The sequence below is a fragment of the Pan paniscus genome, chromosome 15, assembly GCF_029289425.2.
Source record: "Pan paniscus chromosome 15, NHGRI_mPanPan1-v2.0_pri, whole genome shotgun sequence".
Classification (NCBI taxonomy): Eukaryota; Metazoa; Chordata; class Mammalia; order Primates; family Hominidae; genus Pan; species Pan paniscus.
Genome location: NC_073264.2, coordinates 77,045,818 through 77,073,059, shown reverse-complemented (window position 1 = coordinate 77,073,059; position 27,242 = coordinate 77,045,818). Strand labels below are relative to the sequence as shown.

The following is a 27,242-nucleotide window of genomic DNA, read 5'->3' as shown; positions in this document are numbered from 1 at the left end:
GCCAACATGCCGGGCTAATTTTTCCATTTTTTTGTAGAGACTGGGTTTCGCCGTGTTGCTGGGGCTGGTCTCGAATTCCTGAGCTCAAGCAATCCTCCTGCATGGGCCTCCCCAAATGCTGGGATTACAGGCGTGAGCCACTGCACCTGGCCCAGCACTTTTTACCGTACTACATCATTTACATATTTATTTAGTTTATCGCCTCCTCCACTGCCCCACCCCTGCCTCTAAAATAAAATTTCCCTGAGGGCAGGAGTTTTGTTTCGTTCACTGATATTCTTCACAGAGCCTAGAATAGTGCCTGGTACATAGTAAACATTAAACTTTTTCTGAAATTTCAGAGGCAGTATAGCATAGTAATTAAGTCCAGACTCTGGCAACGTCCTGGGTCCAAATCCCAACAGCTGACACCTAATAACTATGTGACCTTGGGCAAGTTACTTTTAAAGTTTCTACCCCTAGGTTTCCCATTGGTTTTGTAAATGAAAGTAATGCCTACCCAAACTAGATAGCCTGTGTAAAATATCGCCTCCATCACTCACAAGCAGTGTGGTCTGTAAAAAAAAAAAAAAACTCTATGCCTCAGTTTCCTCATCCGTAAAGTGACCCACCGCTGTGCTGGGATACAGAGAACAGCCCCTTCAGTTAGTGGCCTGGAAGCCAGACCTCTCAGAAAGGGTCCAGGAAGGCTGGAGTGAGATGGGGTGGGAGCGGCACTCACTCTCAGGAAAGTTCAGTTCAGAGGCAAGCCCTGTGTTGCGGGGTGCGGGGAGCCACGTGCCCTACCCTCCCTTGGCTGCTCGTGGGAAAAGGCCTAGAGGTTCGGGCCGAGAAGAGGAGCGAAAGCACAGAGCCGACTTCCCCTCACCCATCTGGGAAATGGGCTCGGGCCAACTGCTGACTTCGCGCTCGCTGGCGCAGCTCCCTGCGGAGCCCTCGGCGGGGAGGGAGGCTGAACATCTGGATGACATTTCTGCGAGAGCGGCTCCGGAGCAGCGGTCGGGGAGGGAGAGGTGCGCTCGTGCGCACGTGGGGCCGGGAGGGAGGCGATTCCTCGGGGCCTGGGTCTTGTTTTTCTCGCTCTCTACCGCAGCCCCTTCTCCCGCCCCTCAGCCCCCACCCCGCAGCCCCCAGCCCCCGAGCCTCCCCGGCTCCCGACCAGCCGAGCTCCTTCACTGGCGGCCTCGCTTCGCCAGAGGGCACCCTCGATCTTCCGGAAAACGCCACCATTTTTCACTGCCCCTGGAGCGCCTCCAGGCTTCTGCCCGCCTCCCGACTCCGATCTTGTCAATGAAGAATCCGGCCAGGATCGCCGCGGAGCGGACGCCGACCCTCCGACCCGGCTCGCAGGCCGGGAGTCCCCTCTGCGAGGCTGGCATGGCCGCCCCAACCGGGTCCCGCGCCCTCTGCGGACCCTGCCCCGGGTTGGGCCTGGCCCGCGGGCGGCCCCGGGACCGGGGGACCAGGAGGGAGAGTAGACGCGGGCCGCGGACGGCGCGGACTGACAGCTGGCGAGAGGGCGCCGGGGCTGGGGGAAAGGGAGGGAGGGGGCTCATCGGAGTAACTTTCCAGAAAAACAGCCAACGTGTAGCAGGAGTGATTCCAAGAGGGGAAAAAAAGTTCAGCTACCACGTCGAACGAGAGGACTCGCAAAGTATTTTTCAAATGGGCTCGGCTTTTCCTGTGCCTGTTTAAAACATTAACATCGTGCAGCAAAAGAGGCTGCGTGCGCTGGTCCCTCCCTCCCCCACCCCAGGCCAGAGACGTCATGGGAGGGAGGTATAAAATTTCAGCAGAGAGAAATAGAGAAAGCAGTGTGTGTGCATGTGTGTGTGTGAGAGAGAGGGAGAGGAGCGAGAGGGAGAGGGAGAGGGAGAGAGAGAAAGGGAGGGAAGCAGAGAGTCAAGTCCAAGGGAATGAGCGAGAGAGGCAGAGACAGGGGAAGAGGCGTGCGAGAGAAGGAATAACAGCTTTCCGGAGCAGGCGTGCCGTGAACTGGCTTCTATTTTATTTTATTTTTTTCTCCTTTTTATTTTTTAAAGAGAAGCAGGGGACAGAAGCAATGGCCGAGGCAGAAGACAAGCCGAGGTGCTGGTGACCCTGGGCGTCTGAGTGGATGATTGGGGCTGCTGCGCTCAGAGGCCTGCCTCCCTGCCTTCCAATGCATATAACCCCACACCCCAGCCAATGAAGACGAGAGGCAGCGTGAACAAAGTCATTTAGAAAGCCCCCGAGGAAGTGTAAACAAAAGAGAAAGCATGAATGGAGTGCCTGAGAGACAAGTGTGTCCTGTACTGCCCCCACCTTTAGCTGGGCCAGCAACTGCCCGGCCCTGCCTCTCCCCACCTACTCACTGGTGATCTTTTTTTTTTTTTTTTTTTTTTTACTTTTTTTTTCCCTTTTCTTTTCCATTCTCTTTTCTTATTTTCTTTCAAGGCAAGGCAAGGATTTTGATTTTGGGACCCAGCCATGGTCCTTCTGCTCCTTCTTTAAAATACCCACTTTCTCCCCATCGCCAAGCGGCGTTTGGCAATATCAGATATCCACTCTATTTATTTTTACCTAAGGAAAAACTCCAGCTCCCTTCCCACTCCCAGCTGCCTTGCCACCCCTCCCAGCCCTCTGCTTGCCCTCCACCTGGCCTGCTGGGAGTCAGAGCCCAGCAAAACCTGTTTAGACACATGGACAAGAATCCCAGCGCTACAAGGCACACAGTCCGCTTCTTCGTCCTCAGGGTTGCCAGCGCTTCCTGGAAGTCCTGAAGCTCTCGCAGTGCAGTGAGTTCATGCACCTTCTTGCCAAGCCTCAGTCTTTGGGATCTGGGGAGGCCGCCTGGTTTTCCTCCCTCCTTCTGCACGTCTGCTGGGGTCTCTTCCTCTCCAGGCCTTGCCGTCCCCCTGGCCTCTCTTCCCAGCTCACACATGAAGATGCACTTGCAAAGGGCTCTGGTGGTCCTGGCCCTGCTGAACTTTGCCACGGTCAGCCTCTCTCTGTCCACTTGCACCACCTTGGACTTCGGCCACATCAAGAAGAAGAGGGTGGAAGCCATTAGGGGACAGATCTTGAGCAAGCTCAGGCTCACCAGCCCCCCTGAGCCAACGGTGATGACCCACGTCCCCTATCAGGTCCTGGCCCTTTACAACAGCACCCGGGAGCTGCTGGAGGAGATGCATGGGGAGAGGGAGGAAGGCTGCACCCAGGAAAACACCGAGTCGGAATACTATGCCAAAGAAATCCATAAATTCGACATGATCCAGGGGCTGGCGGAGCACAGTAAGTCCAAATTCTCGCTGGGGTGTCTGCTCTGGAGGGTCTGAACTGGAGCTGGCAGCTCTGCAGAGGGGGGCCTAGTGCTGGCCACACAGCAGGGTGCCCCAGGATTCACCAGCACCAAGGCTCAGGAGGTGCGATGCTCCTCCGTTGGGGCTGGGGAGGTGGGTGGGGAAGGAGATAGAGCCATTCTGTTAAGAGCCGGCGCTTCTGGGAGGCCAGGAGCCCTGGAGCTGAGCGGCTTGCTGAATTCACATCACATCCTTGACTGATTTTAATTTGGAATTACATTGTGCTGTCCAGGGAAACATATGTATTCTTGCACATGCGATCGTATCAGTAACTGTAAGCATCTGGGTGCCATAAAGGGGAAGGCCGGCTCTGTCAGGAGCCCTTACAGTTCTCAGTGTGGAGACCTCATCTTCTCCCTGCTTTTCACAACTCATTGTGACACGTCTCCGTTTCAGTTTTTCCAGTTCTTGGGAAGAAGAATACCTGCCCCAAATTAATGTCTGTCAAGCTTTTTGAAGCCCAGGCAGGAGACAGCTTCTTGCTGCCTGGGCCCTTTGGTCTACCCCACCCACGTGACCCACGAGACCCACGTGAGCTGTGTGTGTGGAAGGGAGAGGGTATGCACGAATGTTCCCAGGGCCGTGTACTTTAGGGTGACATGCAGTCTTGTGCAGTAGACAGATTCATGTGCTCAAAATGGGCGCCCTCCAGGCCGGTGGGCACGGGGAGAGCGGGTTTTGGCTCTGGATGCGTAGAGGAGGCTGGCGCCCTTTGTGTCTGCGTGTCACGGGAGAGCGGGTGGAGGGGTGGCAGTGGGTGCATGGTGGAGGGGGGGCGGGATATGTCTGGGAGCCTGCCGTCCCAGGAGGCTCTGTCTGCATGGAGGAGCCGGGCGGCTTCTGGGCGAGATGTCTGTGTGTGTTTGTACACGTGTGGAAGTCATATGTGTTTACTGAAGGGGATTTTAAAAACCTCAATACAAGAGAGAGAAATTTGGCAGATGTTGAGAAACTGACAGCCCAGGAAAGAGGAATGTGAGCCACTCGTGGGCCGTAGACTCCGGGAGCAGCTCTGTTTGCTTTTCCTACCAGCAGGTGTCCTCGCCGCCCTGACTACCTCAGCCCAGGCCCACCTGGGAGGTGGGCAGCTCCTGGAGTGGGGTGGAGGGCATGGGATGGAGCTGGCAGGCAGGGGAGGGTGGTCAGCAGAGCACACAGCAAGGGGTGAAAGGAACCTGGCTGGAGAGAAGGAACAGGAGTGGGTACCGATGGGTGGACCAGCTCTGGCTGGAGGTGCAAAGGCCCCGTTCACGGCTCCACGCCAGGCAGAGGAGCCTGTGGTTACTGGCGAGGGGTTCCCGCTCCAGCTTCCTGTGGCTGCCTGGAGCGCCTTTCTTCAGGATGTGGCTGCCATGTGGGGCGGAGGCTGGAGGCCGATGCAGAGCTACTACTCCCTGCCCAGGGTCTCTGGGTGGGGCTGGCTCAGAGACCCACAGTTCCCAGAGGCACCTAGCAGCTCGATGGCCAAGGCTCCAACTCCCTGGGAACCCACCAACGCGGGAGATAGTGACCACAAGCATCAGAGGAAGGTCGAAATCTGAGGCCGGCAGGAGAGGTGTGAGGAGAGTCCAGGGCAAGAGGGCAGGACTCAGACCTTCATGGTCTGGGTCAGCAGGAGGAGTCCAAGGGAGGAAGCATTCTGAGTCACCAGGACCCCCCCATCCCAGAATCCTGAGCTGAGAATGAATGAGCCACGTGGAGGCAAGGCCATGCGGGTGCAAGTGGACACTGATTTTGTGCAGACTCAAGGCACAAATAGCAGATGTCCTTGGGAAAAGCCCGGGCAGGGCCCCACAGATGCTGGGCAGCTTCCAGGCTGCAGTACCAAGACCTTACAACTGCAACAGATGGGTGGATGTGGGGTTATGGAGCAATGGTCTGGCCTGGGGCAACCCAGCACAGTGAGCAGGATGCTGTTCAGGATGCTGGGGAGGAGCCAACGTGTGATGCTATGAGGCTCACAGGTACAAACCCGAAGCAGGCAGACTCTGCAGCTGTTGGAGGTGACTTGGAGGCTGAGCAGACGGATCTGGGCCCGCCCTGCAGCTGGTCAGGTGCTGAGCCCACCCCAGAGAGGCAGACACACAAGGCACACTAACTATAAAGAAGGCAGTGGGCAGGTGCTGAGCAGGAGCAGAGAGCCATCATCAGGGGCTTGCAAGGCGGCGGGGCGGGGTGGGGGAAGGAAGCCTGTCTTTAACTCATGAGGGCAGACAGGGGTGACACCAGGTCTGTGGTGGGGCACAGCAGGGTCTCAATGCCAGAGCCTCTGCTGGGAGGTCATGAGATCACGTTCTGTTCCATATTTCCTCACTTCTGGCCACTTCCCTGACCCAGTGAACATGCATTCGAAGGAAAGTGACAGTAGGAGCCAGGGCAAGGAGATAGAGGTCCCTGGAGAGGAAAATGAAAGAGGAAATACTTTTTAGTAGTGCAGGAGAAAGGGCACCAAGGTGAGAGCAGAGAGGAAGGCCTTTTCCTAAATAACCTTTTCTCCCTGTTTTACAGATAAGGAAACTGAGACCTGGATTGCTTAAGTAATTTGTCCAAAAAGAGCAGGGACCCTAACCTAGACATTCTGTGTGCAGGACGCATGTAGTTAAGCACTCATTTATATGTAAAATACATGTTGTAAGTGTTACCTTTAACCTCCTTTAACCTTTAGGGTTCAGTAGAACTTTGATTTATAACATAAATGAATCATGTGTTGGACCAAGCAGGAGAGGTCAGACTTATTATCTTAGTAACCCAGGTGGCAGATTGCACAATGATAACTGGATTTGTTCTTCCTTAGCTCTGCATTTTTTTTTTTTTCCCGGGAGATTCATACTGCCACAAATGTTCTCCCTAATTTAATGAAGGAGTTTTCTTTATTTAATGAAGAGTCTCAAGCAGGTTAAGCAACCGCAGCTACATAAAAGTGACCTCTCTGAGCCTCAGTTTCCCCAGCTGTAAAGTTAGAGATGATTTCCAAACTCCTTTTCAGCTGAAAGAATTTTATAATTCCATCTGGGATGAATCAGCAGAGCCTCTACTGGGGAGTATGGGCAAGACTCTGTAATCCCTTTTCTAATTCTCCAGGATTTTACTGTCGGGAGGGAGTAGAGAGTTTCTCTGACCCCATGTGATGGGAAAGGACACAGCTTTTTTACTTCCGTTGTCATCCCTCTTACAAAGGTATCACCAATGTAGGTGTCATTTTATCTTCTGGCTTGTAATTATCTGTCTCTGTTCGGAGACTTGTTGTTTTCAGCCAAGGGCAGTGCTAAGACAACCAGCAAACCCAGAGTTTCTCAGCAAAGAGAAAACTCGATATTTTAGTCTTTCTTCTCTAGCTGCTAAGTGTAGATTTTGTTTATTCTGAGAATTATTCTGAAAATCATTTGCTCCAAGGGCCAATGCCCTCTGCACAGTAGGGGTCAGCACTTCTCCGAGTATGGTCCAGAGGAAGCTGGAGGTAAATGTAGATTCCCTGGTCCCACCCACCCTTATAGAATCAGAATCTTGAGGGGGTGGAGTCTTGGGGAACCTGTATTTTCGACAAGCTCCTTATGCACATTGAAGCTTAAGAGTCAGTGAACTAGGGCGAAACTTTTCTTAGAGGGATGGCAAACACAAGTGCCTACAGAGACCCGGCAGGAAATGCAAATGATCTGGAAGAAAAGCCACGGCGTCATGATAAACTGCACCAGGACACTGGGTCTTGGGGTCAAGAAGAAAGTAGGGTGTGTGAGACAGGGAGAGGGAGGGGACCTGGAGCCCACGTGCCCAGCCAAAGCAGCAGCCAGCCTCAGCTCTTGCTGGGTTTTGCATTGAGGACTGTGGGTCCAGCTTGATTAGTTCTTCCCGTGTCCCAGAAAAGCAGAAAATCTGGATCTTTCTGTGAAGTATTCCAATTTTTAACATGGGCTTAAAATGTTTATGGGCTTCTAACTCAAAATTTTTAAAGGTGTTCCATCAGCGAAACAACATGTCTAATTCATTTAACGGTTAATCAATAGAAAGCTCACACCATTAAAGCAGTGGTTTCTCAAACTTCCAGAACATCTAGAAGCCATGGTGCCCTTTGCAACACATAATAATCTGTGGTTTTCAACCCTGGCTGCACGTTAGAATCATCTGGAGATCTTGAAAAAAATATGCCGTGGACCCCACTCACTCCAGTGTAGTCAGAACTGCTGGGGAATGGGTCCAGGAATCATTTGTTTTTAAAGCTTTCCAGGTGATTCTAATGTGCAGCCAGGGTAGAGAAGTACAGCCACACTGATAAATATAGTCCCTTCACTAGAACCAGCAGAAATGATATATACAAGCAAAGGCACACCTAGCCACCCAGGTGTCTGAACACATTTTAAAAGGCAGTTAACTAAACATGGTCAGCTATTTCCTGGTTTTTCCATGCATACTGTACATGAATATTCTTTGCTTATGTTTTGCCCCGTTAAACAAAATAGAGAAAATGGCATTCACCAATATATATTTTTTCTGTGCAATGGAAAAAGTTGCTCAAGATTTAATTTGTAAAGGTGGGACCCCCTAGTCCAGCTCTCAATAATACTAGTGTTCTGTGAGGCATGGCTTAAGAACCACAAACTCGTTTGCAGTGGGTCATTGTCTGAGGCATAGGTTGACACTCTAGGCCCATTTAGTGGAATCTTGCCATATTTTGTTGATGAAACCATCTTCACCAGATGATCTCCCAGATCCCTCCCAGCTTGAAGAGTCTCTGCTTCAATAAATGAGGTATGTTCAGAAGACCTGGGTTCAAACCCCACCTCCGCCACCTTCTAGTTATGTAACCTTGGGAAAGACATTTAACTTTTTGAGGCTCAGTTTTCTCATTTGTCAAGTGATAAATTTTACATGTTTTCATTCTTCTCAAGGGTTGTTAGAAGGTCACATGAAGTAATAAAAACTCGACAAAACAAGGTGGTGCTATTACATTTTGCTTATTTATTTATATGATGATTCATTCCACAGATTACTTAAAACATCATTATTCAGTGAATTTGATTGTCAAGAAGATTGTATGTACATTTTCTTTGATCTCCCAGGCAATTCTTTTTTTTAATTAATTTAATTTTAATTTTAATTTTTTTGACAGAGTCTCACTCTGTCACCCAGGCTGGAGTGCACTGGTGCAATCTCGGCTCACTGTAGCTTCTGCCTTCTGGGTTCAAGTGATTCTCATGCCTCAGCCTCCCTAGTAGCTGGGGTTACAGGTGCTCACCACCACACCCAGCTAAGTTTTGTATTTGGAGTAGAGATGGGGTTTTGCCATGTTGGTCAGGCTGGTCTCGAACTCCTGACCTCCAGTGATCCACCTGCCTCAGCCTCCCAAAGTGCTGGGATTACAGGCATGAGCCACTGTTCTCGGCCTTTAAATTTTTTAATTTTAAATAATAGGGATAGGTCCTCCCTATGTTGTCCAGGCTGATCTTGAACTCCTGGGCTCAAGCAATCCTCCCGCCTCAGCCTCCCGAGTAGCTGAAATAACAGACATGTGCCACCATGCCCAGCTAATTTTTGTATTTTTTATAGAGATGGGGTTTCACCATGTTGGCCAGGCTGGTCTCGAACACCTGACTGAGCTCAAGCAATCCACCCACCTCAGCCTCCCAAGTTGCTGGCTGGGATTACAGGCGTGAGCCACCGTGCCTGGCTGCCAATTCTTCTTCTTCTTCTTTTTTTTTTTTTTTGAGATGGAGTCTCACTCTGTCGCCCAGGCTGGAGTGCAGTGACACAATCTCAGCTCACTGCAACCTCGACCTCCCAGGTTCAAGCGATTCTCCTGCCTCAGCCTCCTGAGTAGCTAGGATTACAAGCATGCACCATCATGCCTGGCTAATTTTTGTATTTTTAGTAGAGATGGGGTTTCACCTTGTTGCCCAGGTGCCAATTCTTTTTTAATCACTAGCAATTGTGTCCTAAGCTTTGCTTGCTAGTGTCAAGTTGCTTGTGTCAGCTAACTTCTGAGTGACTCTGGCCAAGACCCTCTAGACAGCCATTTCTTCCTCTGAAGAGGGTTGCGCCACATGACTCCTGATGTCCCTTCTAATCATGGGAAATCTATATATCCCAGTAATAGAAAAATGACCTTTCCCACCTCTTTCTTGAAACCTTAAAATTCTCCCCAGGACGTGTTCATCTTGGGGAGCAGATTATGATTGATAGGCTGGAAGAAACCAAAGAGGACGGCCACTAGGGTGTCCTGAGAACTCTCTTAGCTCATAACTTTCCCCATCTCCTGGCTTCCCACTGCCTTGACCCACTCTGACTGTCTCACCAGCAAGTGCCATTTTCCATCTCCCTTCTTTTTTTTCTGAGATGGAGTCTCACTCTGTTGCCCAGGTTGGAGTGCAATGGCACCATCTCAGCTCATTGCAACCTCCGCCTCCTGGGTTCAAGCGATTCTCCTGCCTCAACCTCCTCAGTAGCTGGGATTACAGGCACGCACCACCACGCCTGGCTAATTTTCATATTTTTAGTAGAGACAGGGTTTCACCATGTTGGTCAGGCTGGTCTCAAACTCCTGATGTCGTGATCCGCCCACCTCGGCCTCCCGAAGTGCTGGGATTACAGGCGTGAGCCACCGTGCCCGGCCCCATCTCCCTTCTTTTTACAGCAAGGTGCATGTTGCACTGACTTACCCTTTATTCCTCTTGTAGTCACTGGAGCTGTGTTATTTATTTACTTTATTTATTTATTTATTTACTTGAAACAGAGTCTCCCTCTGTTGCCCAGGCTGGAGTGCAGTGGCACAATCCTGGCTCACTGCAGCCTGGACCTCCCGAGCTCAAGTGATCCTCCCAGGAGGTGCTATTGTAACTGAAGCCATATCAATAACAGCTCCTTCAAAACCCAGCTCTGTTGTCCTTGATAGGGTTGCCAATGCAAGTAGCTTATCCACATTCAGAGTATTACAAACTTGTAAACTTACACATTACTTAACTATCGCTGATTTCTCTCCTTGGTTCTATCTGAAATGATTTAGGGAATCGTTGGCAGTATCTGTTCTTTCAAAGCCAATTATTAATCAGGGCTTCATTAGACAGCATTCACACATTTGTTTTCCTAACATCTGTTCCATTAATTTTCTAAGAACCAGCGTCAGGCCCACCAGATGGCAATTTCCAGAAACACTCACTCATCCTTTCCTGAAGATCAGTAGCGCATTTGCTTGTTTCCAGGCCTCTGATCCTTCCTGCCTTGTCTGTGACTTCCTCAACAACCCCTCGGGGTGATTATAAGCTCATTCCAGCCATGTCCATTATGTGTGGAATCTGGGTCTATGAGCTTGAATTTCAACTTCAGGCTATTGTTACCATTTGTGCAGAAAGTTTTTCTCTGGGTGTTAATACTGCTCAGACCTTGAGGCTGTCAAGTGTACAGGAGCAGAGAAAAGACAGGCTCTTTCTCTTTCTCTGGCTTAGAGGGGCTGGAAAGAGCATTCGCTGCCCACGTCTTGTGGACAGGGATGAAGAGGCCAGCAGGTGACAGCGTCTGGCATAGCACGTGCTGTCAAGGAAAGAGAAAGGAGCCAATGGTGACACACCAGCTTGGTCAGAGGAAGCATCTGTGTTTCTGCCAGGCTCATGATGTGGGCTCTTTGCTATATAAGCCCTGCTTTATTGGGTCTAAAACACAAGCTTGAGATGTTACTGCACTGCTCAAACACTTTCAGTGACTCCCTACTGTTAATGGGTTAAAATTTAACCTTTTAGTCTGACAGGTGGACCCCAATCTATCATCTTGCCCTTTCTCACCTGGCTCCCACCTGCTGTTTCGGGCCCCTCTTACTCATTTGCATTTCCTCCCCTCCCTGCCTTTGCTTCCAGCAGTCACTCCATGTAACATTTCTTTACTCCCCATCCTCAAATCCTCTCAATTTTCACCCCTTCCGTGAAGTGCTCCTTGCCATTTCCCTCCTTTGATTTCCTGCAGCAACTCCTGGACTTCTCTGAAAACCACTGGTTTCCTGTCGCTCCCCTCACCTGTGCTCCTGCATTGTGACATCTTCCGGGGCACTCTGTCCTATTATTTCTCTCTAGTCCTGTTATTTGGGCCCATGTATTAATACCCCCCCTTGGATATTAACCCATAAGCCTGAGGCTGCAACTTTTTGAATTTTGAAATCAGACCTTGGCCTTGACCTTGAGCAGCAGGATATAAATAACTCTTACATGCTTAGCGTTCCAATAATGGAACACCAGGCATAAATGGGTTTTAATCCCCTTGAAGGCAGGGGTTGTGTCTATTCATGTTTTGCTTCCCAAGGTTAGCACTATGCTTGGCATATAGTAGCTGCTCAATACATCTTTGATAAATGAATGAATGCCCAGATGAACAAACACACGAATAAATCAACTAGCTGTAAGATATGTAAACTACTAGGTGCTGATATCTTTCTAGAATCAGTATTTTCTCAAAAAGTAGGAAAAACGGGTTGGAAAACTTACCAGAACTGAGATGTCAAGGCAGTGGGAGGAGGGGGCAATTAGATTTGACTGGCCAGTCTAGTGCCATGTTGTGGAGCTCTGAGGCCACACTGCTCCTTGCTCAGGACTGTGTGTGATTCTAGGGCCACCAAGAATCTTCCTCGTATCTCCACCTTGCGGTCTGAGGCCTCAAGCCTCTACGGAGGTGGCAGGCGGGACGGTGGCCACTTGGTGCCTGTCCGTTGGCAGCACACTGTTCCTGCATGTCTCGCTCATGCTGTGCCCTCTGCTCTGCTTTATCTCCTAGACGAACTGGCTGTCTGCCCTAAAGGAATTACCTCCAAGGTTTTCCGCTTCAATGTGTCCTCAGTGGAGAAAAATAGAACCAACCTATTCCGAGCAGAATTCCGGGTCTTGCGGGTGCCCAACCCCAGCTCTAAGCGGAATGAGCAGAGGATCGAGCTCTTCCAGGTAACTCCTCTCTCAGAGCAGAAACCACACCGACGGGAAAGCTGGTTCCTTTGCCATATCAGGGCACCACTGGGTGCAGCGCTTGGCAGACCTGGGTTTGAATCCTGGCTTCTCTGAGCCTTCGTTTCTGTATCTGTGTCTGTCATTAAAACACTTAAGAGTTAGCTAAGGTGCTCGAGGGCCATGGCATTCAGGAACCGCTGGTTTCCTATCGCTCCCTCACCTGTGCTCTGCATTGTGACATCTTCCGGGGCACTCTGTCCTGGTCTCGGATACTCACTCCTTTCTCTGCCCTGTAGATCCTTCGGCCAGATGAGCACATTGCCAAACAGCGCTATATCGGTGGCAAGAATCTGCCCACACGGGGCACTGCCGAGTGGCTGTCCTTTGATGTCACTGACACTGTGCGTGAGTGGCTGTTGAGAAGAGGTAGGTGGACCCTTCAGATGAGCATTTCAGAATGAACCTCAGGTCCCTTAGTCCTCCATGAAACGGAGGGAAGAGGACAGAATTAAGGGAGTCAGAGATCTGGGTTCAAACCCTAGCTTTGCCACTGAGTATCCTCCATTCATTCACTCAACTAATGTTTATTAAATGCTCACTGTAAGACAGGCCCTGGGGATGCAGCCACAGGGATAGGAACTATGAGAAATAGAAAGAGGGCAATGTGACAATGATTGGGTGGAGTCCAACAGGGAAGGTCTCTATGATGAAGAAATTCATGCATTGACATCTGAATGATAAGGATTTAGCCCATGAAGATCAGAATAAGGGATGTGCTAAGCAAAGGCAACAGGGAGGCCCAGGCCCTCAAGTGGAAATAAGCTTGATTTGTTCTAGCAGCAGCAGCAAACAGATTGGTGTGGCTGGAGCATGGTGAGCTGGGGAGGGGAAGAGGAGGGGAGGTGGTCAGGGAGGTTGCTGGGGCCATATAATTTATTATTACTATTATTATTATTATTATTATTATTTCTTGAGACTGAGTCTCGCTCTGTTGCCTAAGCTGGAGTGCAGTGGTGCGATCTCTGCTCACTGCACCTCCACCATCTGGGTTCAAGCGATTCTCACGTCTCAGTCTCCTGAATAGCTGGGACTACAGGTGCACGCTGCCACACCTGGCTAATTTTTTTGTATTTTTAGTAAAGATGGGGTTTCACCATGTTGGCCAGGCTGGTCTCGAACTCCTGACCTCAAGTGATCCGCCCGCTTTGGCTTCCAAAAGTGCTGGGATTATAGATGTGAGCCACCATGCCCAGCCAATTTAATTTAGAACATCATCAGGTCATGGCGAGGTTTCAGGACTTATTCCAGGTGTGATGAGAAGTGTGGGAGTGCTATAACCACAGCTGGGGATACTCAAGATACCCAGGAATTCCTTCCTGTCCCTCTACTGGGTGTGAAGTCAAGAGCCTAGGAGAACCCACGTGGATCTGCCAACAGCAGCTGTGTTGGGAATTCTGACTCAGACAGCTACAGGGAGGAGGGGCTGGGTGAGGTGATTTGATTGACATCTTTAAAAGATCCCTCTAGTTTCCAGGAGGTCAAGGGAAGAGGCAGGAAAATGAGTTAGGAGCCATGGCGGCAGCCCAGATGAGAGCAATATCTAGGCCGAGACTAGGGCGGTAGCAGTGGATATGACGATCAGATGGATTTGTTCTGTATTTTGAAGGTAGCCAGTAGCACAGGCTGATTAGGTATGGGATGTGAGGACACAAGAGCATTCCGGATAACTTCTAAATTTTTTCGACATCCAGGTGGTATCACTTATTGAAATAGGGGGCCTAGGAGAAGAACAGGTTCTGTTCTGCCCAGTTAAGTTTAAAAGGCCGGGTCGTCATGCAAGTAGAGCTATCCTGGAGGCATATCAAACTTCACATGTCCCAAATATCTTACCCACGCACTGCCTTCACCTGGAAAATAAGGCAATGGTTCCTCCTCTATGTATGCCTCACAGAGCTGTTTTAAGGATCAAATGTATTTGAGAGAACTTCATGGTTTTTACCATGTTTTACAAGAGTAAGCTTTTCTTATTTTAGATAAGGAAACAGGCCGAGAGAAATTAAGTGACTTGACCGAGGTCGTCCAGTCTGGATTAGAACTTTGGTGTCTCATGACACCATCCTCTGTGTTTCTTTCCCTTTTCTTGGCTGGTACTGCCTGGTCTGATGCTCAGTGGGTTGGGGTCACAGATGGCAGTCCCATCTGTTCCTTCTCTTCCTCTTGGGCAGGGTTTTCTCCTGTCATCAGCTGCTATAAAGCCACAGACCATCCACATATTGATGCCCAGAGTCCCTGAGGCAGGTGGATCCTTCTAGGTCCTTGGTGTTTTAGGCAACTAAGAGTTAAAGCTCAAAGGCAGAGCTTACAAACTATTTGGCCTGCATATTGTTTTCGATTTGAGTAGTCATCAACAGTTTTGGGTGTTTTAAGTCAGGAGATTTCACATAAAACCTGGACTTCTTGCTGTTTTTGAAAAATCGAAAGATTTCCTGATAACCATCCATCAGAGATGAGTACCGGCCACCCCCTGAGATGGGGTATGCATCCTCAGTCCCCGCAGCCCCCACCATTCCCTATTGTTCCCCAAGAGTGAGGCTGGCAGTTCCTGTTTAGCATCATGTGCTGGCTCGATTTTCTCACTTACGTGACCTGCCTGGGCTCGGTAGCCATCGAGTTTGCATTGCTTGATGCCCACGGAGCCCAGGCAAGTCACATAAATGAGAAAATTCCCCATCCAAGGGGAATTATCTGGTGGCTGAGTTGGCAGATGGTGGGCTGAAGATCCTGCCCCAGTCCCAAGGGTACCCAGGAATTTCATCCTGTCCCTCCTACTGAGCATGAAGGCAAGAGCCTAGGAGAACCCACGTGGATCTGCCGACAGCAGCTCTGTTGGGAATTCTGACTCAGACGGCTACAGAAAGGAGGGGCTGGGGAAATTAATCTCTTAACTTCCCTGTCTGATTTTGATCAGCTCCACCTGGATTTCTTTGAAGCCCTGGGCACTTGAAGGAGTTCTTATTTTCACAGCTGCAGAACTCAATGAGAAGTTTGCATTGAGAATGATTTCCATCCTCCTGAGACATCAAAAATATAATTTCGTAATAAAACCTATGGGTCCCCCACCCACCACCCCCACAGCTGCCAATTCTGAGGTTAGTTCTTCATTGGAACCTTCAGTTCACACTTAGGCAGATACTGCCCACCTTTCCCACAGGGGAATCATCACACAGGTTTGTACTTACAGAGAACCCATGAGTCTCTTCAGAGTTCATGGCTTCAAACCAGGCAACAAAGGACTCCAAATTGGAGCAGTTGGCGGTGTAGATTGATGAGAAAACTGAGTCACACATGTGGTCTTGGATTCATTCAGCAAACATCTGAAAGCCCTTGTGCACCAGGTACCCAGGCTGCATTCTGGGTCGCAGAGTGGGTTGGAGTCCACAAGGGCCGCTGGGGACCCAGGTCTCATACCCTTGTGCTATTGCTCATATAGTCTGCAGCACCTAGCTAGGCAGGGCCAGGCCTCCCCTAGTAGGCTGGGGAGGGAGCCTCTCAGCATCATGGCTCAGGAAAGGTGGGACACTGGGAAACAACCATCTTGCATGTTGGTGAATGTGTGGGCATCTTCCTTGGTGGTCTCTGTTGCCCCCTCTTTACCCCTCCTTGTCTCTAACAAGAGTTTGGGATCTGGCATCAAGCTGTCAGTGCTTGAATCCTGGCACTACTATCCACTGGTTGGATATCTTGGGCAAGCTGTTTAATCTCCCTAAGCCTCAGTGTTCTTATCTGTACAATGGGGGATAATAGTTCTTGCTCTATGGGATTATTATAGAGATAGAATAAGTTAGTGATTGTTGTCATCATCTCTAAGTCCTCTATCTGGATACAGCCTGTTGGCCAAGCCAGGCCACCCTCTTGTGCTTACATCCTGGACCCTCACTCTCCCCAACACAGCTGTCTGCACCTTGACTTTCTAACTCACAGAATCATGGAACTCACTCACTCCAGGTCTCTTCCAGCCTGCCTTGAACCAGCTTGACCAGGAGGTACACTGTGTTGTTAGGTAGCCCATTTCAGCTACTTTGGCTCCTCCTTCCAGCTGCCTTAACCCAGGGAGAGGGCAATCCTCATACCTCCCTCTCCATTCACTTCTCCTCCAGCTGGGTCTCAGCTGCCTTGTTTTATTGGTCTGCCTTCCCTCACTGAGCGAACCTGCTGGAACAGAGATCTTCAAGCTCAGCAGGCGCAGTGTGCCCCAGAGGTTGCCCTGACTTGGGGTAGAGCAGATCTGGTTAGGCTCTGGAGTTTATGGAAGAAAGGAGCTGGGTTTTAACCAGTAGGACTGGGATGTCCAAGCCAACCTAATGTTGATGGGAATCTCCAGTCTTGTAGGCTTGTATCCTTCTGTCTATGAGAAGGTTGCTGGGCCAGGTTGGACTTTTTGGGGTTTGCCCTGATGGCACAATTTCAGGAAGACTCCAGGTTGTCTCCAAGGCCAGATGCTCACACACATGGTGTGTGGCCTCAGGGAGCAGCAAATCAATCAACTCATCGAGAGGCTGACCCTGAATCCAGAGAGGTCCATCCCCCATGACCTCTCCTACACCTGGCCACAACTGGCTGCTGTCTCAGGATCAACAGAGCTTCCCAAATTAAGTCTTACCCACCAGAATTGACATGATACCAGATCCTACCTGGTTTTCTGTGTAAAACTACTTGTCTCAGTGCAGACTTTTCATTTTCTTTCTTTTTCCTTCACTTCACTCAACCTCATTTACTGAGTTCCTGCTTCCTTGATTTTGGTTGCCAAAACACGTGATCCCACAACTACTAGGCGAATGGGCTGGAGTTGCCCTTCACGCACCAGAATGTCAGGCACCAAACCCTGGCACCTCCAGGCTTCATCATGCTCACTGTCTCCATGCGCAAGTCATCTGGACCCTCAGCCATAGTTCTCTATCATCTCCTCTGTGCTGTTTTCTAAGTTCACAACTGTCTTCCCAAGCTGTTCATCTTGGTGAGCAATCCACATTCCAACTTCCCATCATGGTGAACAAGGATTCCCAAAGAAGAAATGTCCAAGTAATTTTTACCTCGTTGTGTCCTTGTTCCTTAGGAAAAATATGGCCCAGTGTAACTGTGATCTTCATCTTATCTCTTCTAGAATCTGCCACTTTGTCTAGGCCCACAGTCATGGCCCTGGTAGAAATGCTTGCATCTTCCACTGAGACGGATTCTGCTTCCTGTTTGCAAGTGACCTTGCCTCTAGCATTGGTTCCTGACTTGAATCTTTTTGCCAGCATTACATCCTGTGGCTTTTTGAATTTGTGGCCTTTTGAATCACAGTCTCTGTGCTCGGAGACTCTTTAGTTACTCCCTGTCCGTAGTCTCTTCCAGTCCCTCTGCCTCTTGCCCTGATCCTTCTGCAGTAGATTGGCTCAACGATCCCCTCTCCCAAAAACCGTGTAGATGGCATGAGTTTTTGCTTTCCTTACTGTATCTGTGTACTTTTGCCTCCAAGTAGGTAGGTGACAATTTTCTCTTAATACCATCCTTTCAAAGGGAATGATTATTCCACTTCTGTTTCATGATGGCCACTAGTGTATGCCCCCATTTGGTGATTCATAATATAACAGGAATACCTGGAATGTGGCAACGTGCGCTTGAAGGTCCACTCTGAGCTCTGGAGGCACTTTCTGTCTCCTGTGACCCTCAATAGAACTCAGTTCCTATGAGTCCCTATAGGAGCAGAGGCCCTGGCTCACCCTTGCACGGGTGGTGGGCACACTTCCCCATCACACAGAGGTGCTTTTCTCACTAATTCTGTCTTATTTTGCAGAGTCCAACTTAGGTCTAGAAATCAGCATTCACTGTCCATGTCACACCTTTCAGCCCAATGGAGATATCCTGGAAAACATTCACGAGGTGATGGAAATCAAATTCAAAGGTAACAAAATGAATGTGTATGGTAGGATGGGTGAGTGGGGGGGAAGTTAATGGGACAGGATAGTGCAGGAGACCCTTACCAGACCTCAAGAAAAGAAACCAAGCTCCTTCAGAGAGATAGCTGACTATTTTGTACTTGAGTAATTCTGCTTTGCCCCAAAAGCAATGAGTGTAACTTTCAGTTTATAGCTTAGAGAATGCATTAGCCTCTGGAAGACAACACGTACTGGTAAGTGGTGAAACTGTGTAGGCAAGCCGTCTAGCCTCTGGGCCTAGTGAAATGGGATGAGAGTTCCTCTTTCACAGCGTTGTCAGGCAATTAAATGAGATAATGAATAAGGAACACAGTGCCAGAAATGCTCAACAGATAGGACTTGTCTTCCTCCTCCCTAAAAGAAATTAAGTTTGGCTGTCCTGAACATGAGTGCCCAGACAACTGAGCTTTCCAGATGTGCAGGGCCTGCCTGACCTTGCCCGGGGGTCCTCTGGGTTTGGATGATTGCTTCGAGCCTCAAGGTGTTTGTCCCCGGGGTGTTTGGGTAGAGATGGCAAAGTCGTTGAGAGTCATTTCTGGTTTTCCATTATGTTTGCAAGGAACTCAGCCTTGATGATCTCTGGAGTTCAGGGAAGTTCTCTTTTCCTTTCATATTCCCATTTCGGGTAACTGCGGAACGCCTGAGGTCAGAGGCTTGTCTGGGAAAAGGTGCAGGCCTCTTTTGGCTCAGCGCTGGACAGTGATCTTACCCCACATGGGCTCTATTTTACAGCCTTTTCTTAGAGCCAAAGATTTGACACTGTAACCACATAACCTTAGAGCCCAGAGGACCTTCGGAGTCCTTACCTACAGGCCAGCTTAGGATGAAACCTTCCCATTTCAGTGAATACTTATCTTGTTCATAAAGATTTTCAGAAAAAGGGATTTGTGATCCAGGTCTCTCATTTATCTTACAGATCTGGTGCCCCTTCCTGAGACCCGAGCCCCTCCTGTAGCTATGTAAATTAATTCCTCATGTTCCTGTCCTCAGTGAGGATGGACAACAGTTGGCAGCTGTCCTTCGCAAAATCGATCTCCATTTAGTTGAGACTCTAAGTCAGTCTCCAGTCTTTTCCTTTTTTTTCAGATGAAACGGGTTGATGAATTTAGATTTTCTTTCCAGAGCTTGTTTGCTATTTATCATATGCTTCATTATCTCATCTGAATTTTATAGTGAAAACACTTCAAAGACTAAGTGCAATGTGAATGTTAACAATTATACAGTCTTGTTTCTTTGGCTCCCATTCAGGCTATCTTAAGTTGTGACACCTTAAATTTTCGGTAGGACTTCTGCGTTATCTTGGTCCATTCACATTTTAAGAGGAAACTCACACCCCAAGATTCTAAGTCTAGAATCTAAAGTGACAATCCAGGGCTGGGTGCGGTGGCTCACACCTGTAATCTCAGCACTCTGGGAGGCCGAGGTGGGCAGATCACTTGAGGTCAGGAGTTCGAGACCAGCCTGGCCAACATGGTGAAACCCTGTCTCTACTAAAAATACAAAAATAGCTGGGCATGGTGGCATGCACGTGTAATCCCAGCTACTTGGGAGGCTGAGGCAGGAGAATCTCTTGAACCCCGAAGGCAGAGGTTGCAGTGAGCCAAGATGGGGCCATTGCACTCCAGCCTGGCCAACAGAGCAAGACTCTGTCTCAAAACAAACAAACAAACAAACAAACAAATAAACAAACCGACAACCCGGAGGTATGTGTTAGGTACCCACTTAGTAACAGGGATGCTTCATAGGTCCATGAAGATTCCTAGGAATCTCAGCAAGGGCTTTCTGCCCCTTGGAAGATTTCTATACAAGGGTATGGGGATCTGAACACGGGGCATCTTTCAGTGGGCATCCTTACAATGAGTTCTTTTGATACTGGCTTCTCCATCTGCTCTTCCCCTTCCTGCAACTGGACATCAGAATTAAGCTGCACTTGTCCCCCACACCTCCCTTGCAGACTGCACTGCCCCTCCTCCTGGGCAGTGATGGGGCGTGTGGAGGAGGCAGCCTCCGAGGGCTCTGCTCTCCTTAGACAGGAGATTGTCACTTTCCTTCCCTTCTTCAGGCGTGGACAATGAGGATGACCATGGCCGTGGAGATCTGGGGCGCCTCAAGAAGCAGAAGGATCACCACAACCCTCATCTAATCCTCATGATGATTCCCCCACACCGGCTCGACAACCCGGGCCAGGGGGGTCAGAGGAAGAAGCGGGCCTTGGACACCAATTACTGCTTCCGGTGAGCCTGGGCCCACATGGGAACCAACATCTACTGTCTGCCTACTGCCCAATGGCTAGGTCAGGCCCCAGAGCCAAGCCACACTCAACAGAGGGTCCCTGATGCTGTTCACAAACATCTCCAGGAAGAAGACTGAAAATCTCTCACAGATCTCTTTCTGTTTTCCTGGGAGTCCCACTGTTTTTCCATAGGCTAACTCTGGAAGGGGCTGGCTGAAGTAAATGAGGAAAACTCTGTGAGGAGGAGTGTTGCTAAAATAGTTTGGATTGGAGATGCTTGGTCAAAGCCTCTCCATGATTTCCATGTTTTAGGCACTTGTAGAGTGTATGTGTGAGATTAATGTAGGAGTTTCCATTAAAGAAGTGCTCAGTTAGTTCCCTGTGAAGGGTCCAAGGATGCTACTGGATGGAGGCAAATAGAATGGTCTCCATTTGAACGGGAAGTTGGAGCTAGAGAAATTAACAAATGAATTCAGAAATTACTGGGTAGCCACAATAGAGAGATAGAAAAGACCCAGCTTCTCTTACTCAGGAGCAGTTTCACTGCTCATTTATAAGGGGAGGATAAAGTATGCATGCCAGCTACTAAAAGGGAGAAGATGATCACCCCCATGAGAGGGTCCGAAGGATTAAGTGCTTTAACTGGGAGCAATGAGTTCACCTATGGACACAGGAAAGGCTTCAGAAGGGTGTGGAATTTGAGCAGAGGCTTCAAGGATGAGGTTTGGGGATGAAGGGATCCAGGAGGGGAAGCACTGCAGGTAAAGGAAGGAGCATGAGTGAGTGAGTCCATCTGGCCTCAGAGGATGCCGAAATGAAGCTGGGGAGAACAAATTGGGAAATATTTAGATCTGGAAACCATGTCTTATGAGGATGGTTGGGCTTGGGAAACTAGGGATGTTCAGTTGGGGGAACAGCTCAACAGCAAGGTATAGGAGAGGCAAGGTAGTTGCCACAAGTTGGGGGAACAGCTCAACAGCAAGGTATAGGAGAGGCAAGGTAGTTGCTGGCATGTAGATTTATTTGTTCCATCAGTTAGGAACGAATCAGTTAGGAACGAATCAGTTATCAGTTAGGAACGAATCAGTTAGGAACGAATGCTCTTGGCCAGTGACTTTAATCATAGTGATTTCTTGTTCACAAGAGGCCTGTAGCAGCAGGGTTAGGGTGGGCTGGCTGCTTAATGATGCCACCGAAGACTCAGGCTTTCTCTCTTTCCAGTCTGCCATGCTTAGTATGTTGGCTTTTCATCCTTTTCCTTATGGTCACAAGTGATTGCTAGGGCTTCAGGCACCTTGTCCATATTTAAGACAAGAAGGAATGAGGGAAGGGGAAGAGCCAGAAGCTTTCTTCTTCCATCTGTCACTTTTATAAATAATCGAATATCTTTGCCAGAACTTGCCCTTACCCCCTGCATACTTCTCCTTGTCTGATGGGTCATTACTGGGTCACATGACCACCGCTACTCTCAAGGGAGGACAGGAAAAGGAGCATCTGATGTTTTCAACTCTGTAATGGGATGTCACAAGGGAGAAGGGGGTTAGGAATGGTTATTGAATAGATAACCAATGGTGTCTGCCATGGTTCACCCTTGGAACCCACAAGAAGCCAGATTTTGGCTAATAGCTGCCTTTGGAAGTAGCAAGTTCTAGGTCTCAGCAGATATTAAAGCAGAGGCTAGCTGTCCACTTGGCAAGCGGTATTATTGCCAAACGATCTCTGTAGGCAACAGAATTGAAGGGGCCTGATAATCACATTTGGGTGATCTGTTGAACCACGGTTCTAATAGAAGGATGTGCCTTATTTGGCTAAATGGCCTTTGGATTGAGTCTCAGCAGTCACCTACTATAGTAGTCAAGCTGCATAAACTTAGAATTGATTTCTGGCTGGGTGCACATTAGGAGGGTAACAATAAAACCAACCTCAACAAAGCTGAGTTAGCTAATAACATTCAGTGCTTGGTTTTATGTGGAGCGCTTCATAGCACTGCTTTGTATTGTGATAGAAAAGGGAGCAGGGCCACCTTTGCCTCTTTACTCTTCCTCATGCAGCATTTATCTCTGTTTCTTACATCCTTGGGATCCTGGTCTTTAACACATGAATGTGCCTTTCTGGTTTCTTCTGCCCCATGCCCTTGAACCTGGGATTCCATTGATCAGAGCCACCTATGATGGCATGAAAGGACTCCAAGGGAGAATGAGAGCATTCATGAAGTTTCTTTTATTGGTGGTTTTCTTTTTAAGTTGATTTTCTATAAATGTTTTTTGTTGTAGCAACTTGGAGGAGAACTGCTGTGTGCGCCCCCTCTACATTGACTTCCGACAGGATCTGGGCTGGAAGTGGGTCCATGAACCTAAGGGCTACTATGCCAACTTCTGCTCAGGCCCTTGCCCATACCTCCGCAGTGCAGACACAACCCACAGCACGGTATGGAGCAGGCTCATGCCATCTGAGGCACTGGGGCTGACCGACCAGGCCACTTGTTAAAAAGAATGAGTGAAGGATTGAATGTTGAGTGAGCAAATGATGGTCTGGGGTGAGTAAAACTCCTCTGGTGAAGGTTCTGATCTTGGCACCCTGACTCAGTTCTACTCAGTCACATTCTGCCCTTTTAAATTCCTACCATAGTTTCAACCAGCTTTTTAATTTGCTTTGTCTAAAGCTCTCTGTACCGTAGAAATTAATTAACTGCCACGTGTTACCCTATGTCAGAGATATGTGCATGTGGCTGGCAAGGAACACTGAAGTAGAAAGGCTTCTACCAGAACTCTGATCATTCCAGCCTCTCGAATGTAGAAAACTTACTCTGAAAGACAAGCATGGACAAGAAGCTAATGTGAAATGCTAGGAACAGAAAGTGAGATAGCCGAGAGTCCACAACCCCTGAAACTAGTCTGTCTTTCCCTTGAGGGGAATCAAAAATAGGGCAGTAATTTGTGAAGCATGTTTCCTTCTAGCTCATTATTTCTGCATCCTGTCTGGGGCCCTGCACGCTGCACTTACTAAATGGCTCAAGGCAATGTTTTGTGAGAACATTTCTCACCGAAGTGATCAGTTCCAGCTAGGAAGAGCAATGTAAGTGTTTTCTTAAAAGCCAAGATAGGCCGGGCACGGTGGCTCACGCCTGTAATCCCAGCACTCTGGGAGACCAAGGCGGGTGGATCACAAGGTCAGGAGTTCGAGACCAGCCTGGCCAACATGGTGAAACCCCGTCTCTACCAAAAATGTAAAAAATTAGCCGGGTGTGGTGGCACGCGCTTGTAATCCCAGCTACTTGGGAGGCTGAGGCAGGAGAATCGCTTGAACCCAGGAGGCGGAAGTTGCAGTGAGCCAAGATTGCACCACTGCACTTCAGCCTGGGTGACAGAGTGAGACTCTGACTCAAAAAAAAAAAAAAAAAAAAAAGCCAAGATAATTCGTTATCAGTGTAGTAACTGTCATATGCTTCAACTCATCACCCCAAACAAGTGCAGTTGTTCTGCTTCTGTCATTGTGGATGAACAGCAATTACACAACTACTCACTCACCCAAACCAGGTTCCAACAGTTCTTTTTTTTTTTTTGAGACAGACTCACTCTGTGGCTCAGGCTGGAGTGCGGTGGCAGTATTTCTGCTTACTGCAACCTCTGCTTCCTGGATTCAGGTGATCCTCCCACTTCAGCCTCCCAAGTAGCTGGGATTACAGGCGCCTGCCACCACAGCCAGCTAATTTTTTTGTATTTTTAGTAGAGATGGGGTTTCACCATGTTGGCCAGGCTGGTCTCAAACTCCTGACCTGAAGTGATCTGCCTGCCTCTGCCTCCCAAGTCCTGGGACTACGGCTGTGAGCCACTGCACCCGGCCCCCAACAGTTCCTCTTAAAGAGCACCCGTGGCCATTCTAGCACTTGCTCAGCCTCTGGGACTGCCCCTGGAACTGGGAGACTTCCTGGGTTCCAGGCCTGAGACTTGGCCTTCCAACCTCTCACTGACATGTCCCTTTCCAGGTGCTGGGACTGTACAACACTCTGAACCCTGAAGCATCTGCCTCGCCTTGCTGCGTGCCCCAGGACCTGGAGCCCCTGACCATCCTGTACTATGTTGGGAGGACCCCCAAAGTGGAGCAGCTCTCCAACATGGTGGTGAAGTCTTGTAAATGTAGCTGAGACCCCACCTGCGACAGAGAGAGGGGAGAGAGAACCACCACTGCCTGACTGCCCGCTCCTCGGGAAACACACAAGCAACAAACCTCACTGAGAGGCCTGGAGCCCACAACCTTCGGCTCCGGGCAGATGGCTGAGATGGAGGTTTCCTTTTGGAACATTTCTTTCTTGCTGGCTCTGAGAATCACGGTGGTAAAGAAAGTGTGGGTTTGGTTAGAGGAAGGCTGAACTCTTCAGAACACACAGACTTTCTGTGATGCAGACAGAGGGGATGGGGATAGAGGAAAGGGATGGCAAGTTGAGATGTTGTGTGGCAATGGGATTTGGGCTACCCTAAAGGGAGGAGGAAGGGCAGAGAATGGCCGGGTCAGGGCCAGACTGGAAGACACTTCAGATCTGAGGTTGGATTTGCTCATTGCTGTACCACATCTGCTCTAGGGAATCTGGATTATGTTATACAAGGCAAGCATTTTTTTTTTTAAAGACAGGTTACGAAGACAAAGTCCCAGAATTGTATCTCATACTGTCTGGGATTAAGGGCAAATCTATTACTTTTGCAAACTGTCCTCTACATCAATTAACATCGTGGGTCACTACAGGGAGAAAATCCAGGTCATGCAGTTCCTGGCCCATCAACTGTATCGGGCCTTTTGGATATGCTGAACGCAGAAGAAAGGGTGGAAATCAACCCTCTCCTGTCTGCCCTCTGGGTCCCTCCTCTCACCTCTCCCTCGATCATATTTCCCCTTGGACACTTGGTTAGACGCCTTCCAGGTCAGGATGCACATTTCTGGATTGTGGTTCCATGCAGCCTTGGGGCATTATGGGTTCTTCCCTCACTTCCCCTCCAAGACCCTGTGTTCATTTGGTGTTCCTGGAAGCAGGTGCTACAACATGTGAGGCATTCGGGGAAGCTGCACATGTGCCACACAGTGACTTGGCCCCAGACGCATAGACTGAGGTATAAAGACAAGTATGAATATTACTCTCAAAATCTTTGTATAAATAAATATTTTTGGGGCATCTTGGATGATTTCATCTTCTGGAAGATTGTTTCTAGAACAGTAAAAGCCTTATTCTAAGGTGTATGTCTGACTCGATAAATATCCTTCAATTACCCTTAATTCCATGTCCGCATCTAATCAGAGGTAACCAGAATCTGGGGCAGAGAATCTGTCAATCAGCAAACACATTGCTTAGCGCAACTCTCCTTACACAGGGGGCACACCGTGCTGACTTCCGCCCGCTGAGAAGACTGCACTATTGCTTGTGCGTCTTTCCTTCTTGCAGAGTATATTATTCTCAGAGACACAGAGGCAGTGGCTCAGATTGGCAGAAAGCACATACGAATTTGACCTCCAGATACCTGTGGGCAGGATCTCCTGGTGTGAATCCTTGCATATGGAAACATGGTTTATTTACTAACTATAAATTACCAACATCACTGTTTTCAAAAATCTCCCACCCGTATCAGTTGAGAATGAGGGAAAATGTGTATGGCAAATGGCCTAAAAATATGAGGCTAATTCTGTTCTCAGGCTAAGCCTAAAAGAGCTAACCAGGAACCCCTTTTCAGACTATGGCCCTCTTGTCAGGGATCTGGGAACCATAGCTCTCTTTTGAGTGAGGCCGTGGATCCCACTGTGGTATGGACATCCACATGGGGCAGCCGTCCACAGTGAGCGGGCACAGAGCAACGGGCCACCTAGCAGCTCCTGAGAAACACATTCTTCTAGTGAGATCACTTTGCCTCTGGTAAAAGAAAAGTCTATCTGAAGCTAAAGTATGCAGGCTGAAGGATGTGTCTGATGTGTTCATGCCTGTGTGTGTGTGTACATATGTGTGTCCCTTGTTCCTTGAGGAGTTCTCCAAGACTGAAGTGAGTTTGGTCAGCACTTTTTTCCCCTGCTTTGTCCACGCCCAGCCAATTCTAAGGGTTTCCCTCTCAGTCTTCATCCCATGTGGCACCCACTGACTTCCACCATCGTTCGGAGGGCTATGTCCCTGTCCTAAAATCCTGGCTGGCGGGATTATACTCCATCTTGCTCCAGGGAGCCCGGGGGCACAGAGAGGGGATGCAGTAAGCTCAGCACATCAGCCACGGGCTGCTGTCGCCCCAGCATCAGTCTATTCACCCGAGGGCCATTCTCAAATTCACTGGGCATGATAACCCCCATGGGTTTATTTAAAACGTACAGTTTCAGGCTGCAGCTCTAGAGGTACCTTTAGGACTGCAGTAGGGTCCAGGTTGCCTCGAAACTATTAACGCATTTTGAGAAGTGGTGCATTATACCCGACATCACTCGTCCTTACTTGAGGCTTCAATATAGAAAAGGGAAATGATTTTTTTGGCCCCAGATGAAACCCCCTTTTATCCAACTTCACAGCACATTGCTAAAACGTTGGCCTGTGGTTCATCCTAATGAACCAAGGCAGCTAGATACATTTCCTGGAGTATTCTAAAGAAAACAGAGCGTGGTGCGATTCCAAATGGTCTTTTTCTTCAGAGCTCTACTTGTAGGTTAGGCAGCAGACACAAATACGGACAGGGGTCTGAAGTCAGCCCCCCATTCTACACATCACTGACAGGTGCTACAGAAACTTGAATCACTGTCTTCAAAAATCGATGCTTGTTTT

The 27,242-nt window shown here is 49.0% G+C and overlaps 1 protein-coding gene across 3 annotated transcripts; it reads left to right on the top strand.

Annotated features, from left to right (window-relative positions):
* The first annotated feature begins 332 nt into the window (after window positions 1-332).
* Window positions 333-25,693, top strand: TGFB3 (transforming growth factor beta 3). 3 transcript variants are annotated; one of them, XM_034937884.3, is made up of 8 exons: window positions 333-1,013; window positions 2,043-3,273; window positions 12,087-12,250; window positions 12,550-12,679; window positions 18,090-18,197; window positions 20,294-20,465; window positions 22,738-22,891; window positions 24,450-25,693. In XM_034937884.3, exons 2-8 carry the CDS (start codon window positions 2,922-2,924, stop codon window positions 24,606-24,608), a joined length of 1,239 nt encoding a protein of 412 aa, XP_034793775.1. In that variant the 5' UTR covers window positions 333-1,013; window positions 2,043-2,921; the 3' UTR covers window positions 24,609-25,693. The 3 variants fall into 3 exon arrangements, with proteins under 3 accessions (XP_034793775.1, XP_003824239.1, XP_063452412.1); XM_003824191.6 differs by lacking the exon at window positions 333-1,013 and adding an exon at window positions 1,648-1,779; XM_063596342.1 differs by lacking the exon at window positions 333-1,013 and having other exon boundaries at window positions 1,802-3,273.
* The last annotated feature ends 1,549 nt before the right edge of the window (window positions 25,694-27,242 follow it).

Excerpts from the sequence above, each read along its gene's own strand:
- TGFB3 (XM_034937884.3), top strand. The coding sequence starts at position 2,922 with ATGAAGATGCACTTGCAAAGGGCTCTGGTGGTCCTGGCCCTGCTGAAC. Across the intron at positions 12,251-12,549 it reads AGAGGATCGAGCTCTTCCAG|ATCCTTCGGCCAGATGAGCA; the intron begins GTAACTCCTCTC and ends TCTGCCCTGTAG. Across the intron at positions 18,198-20,293 it reads GATGGAAATCAAATTCAAAG|GCGTGGACAATGAGGATGAC; the intron begins GTAACAAAATGA and ends TCCCTTCTTCAG.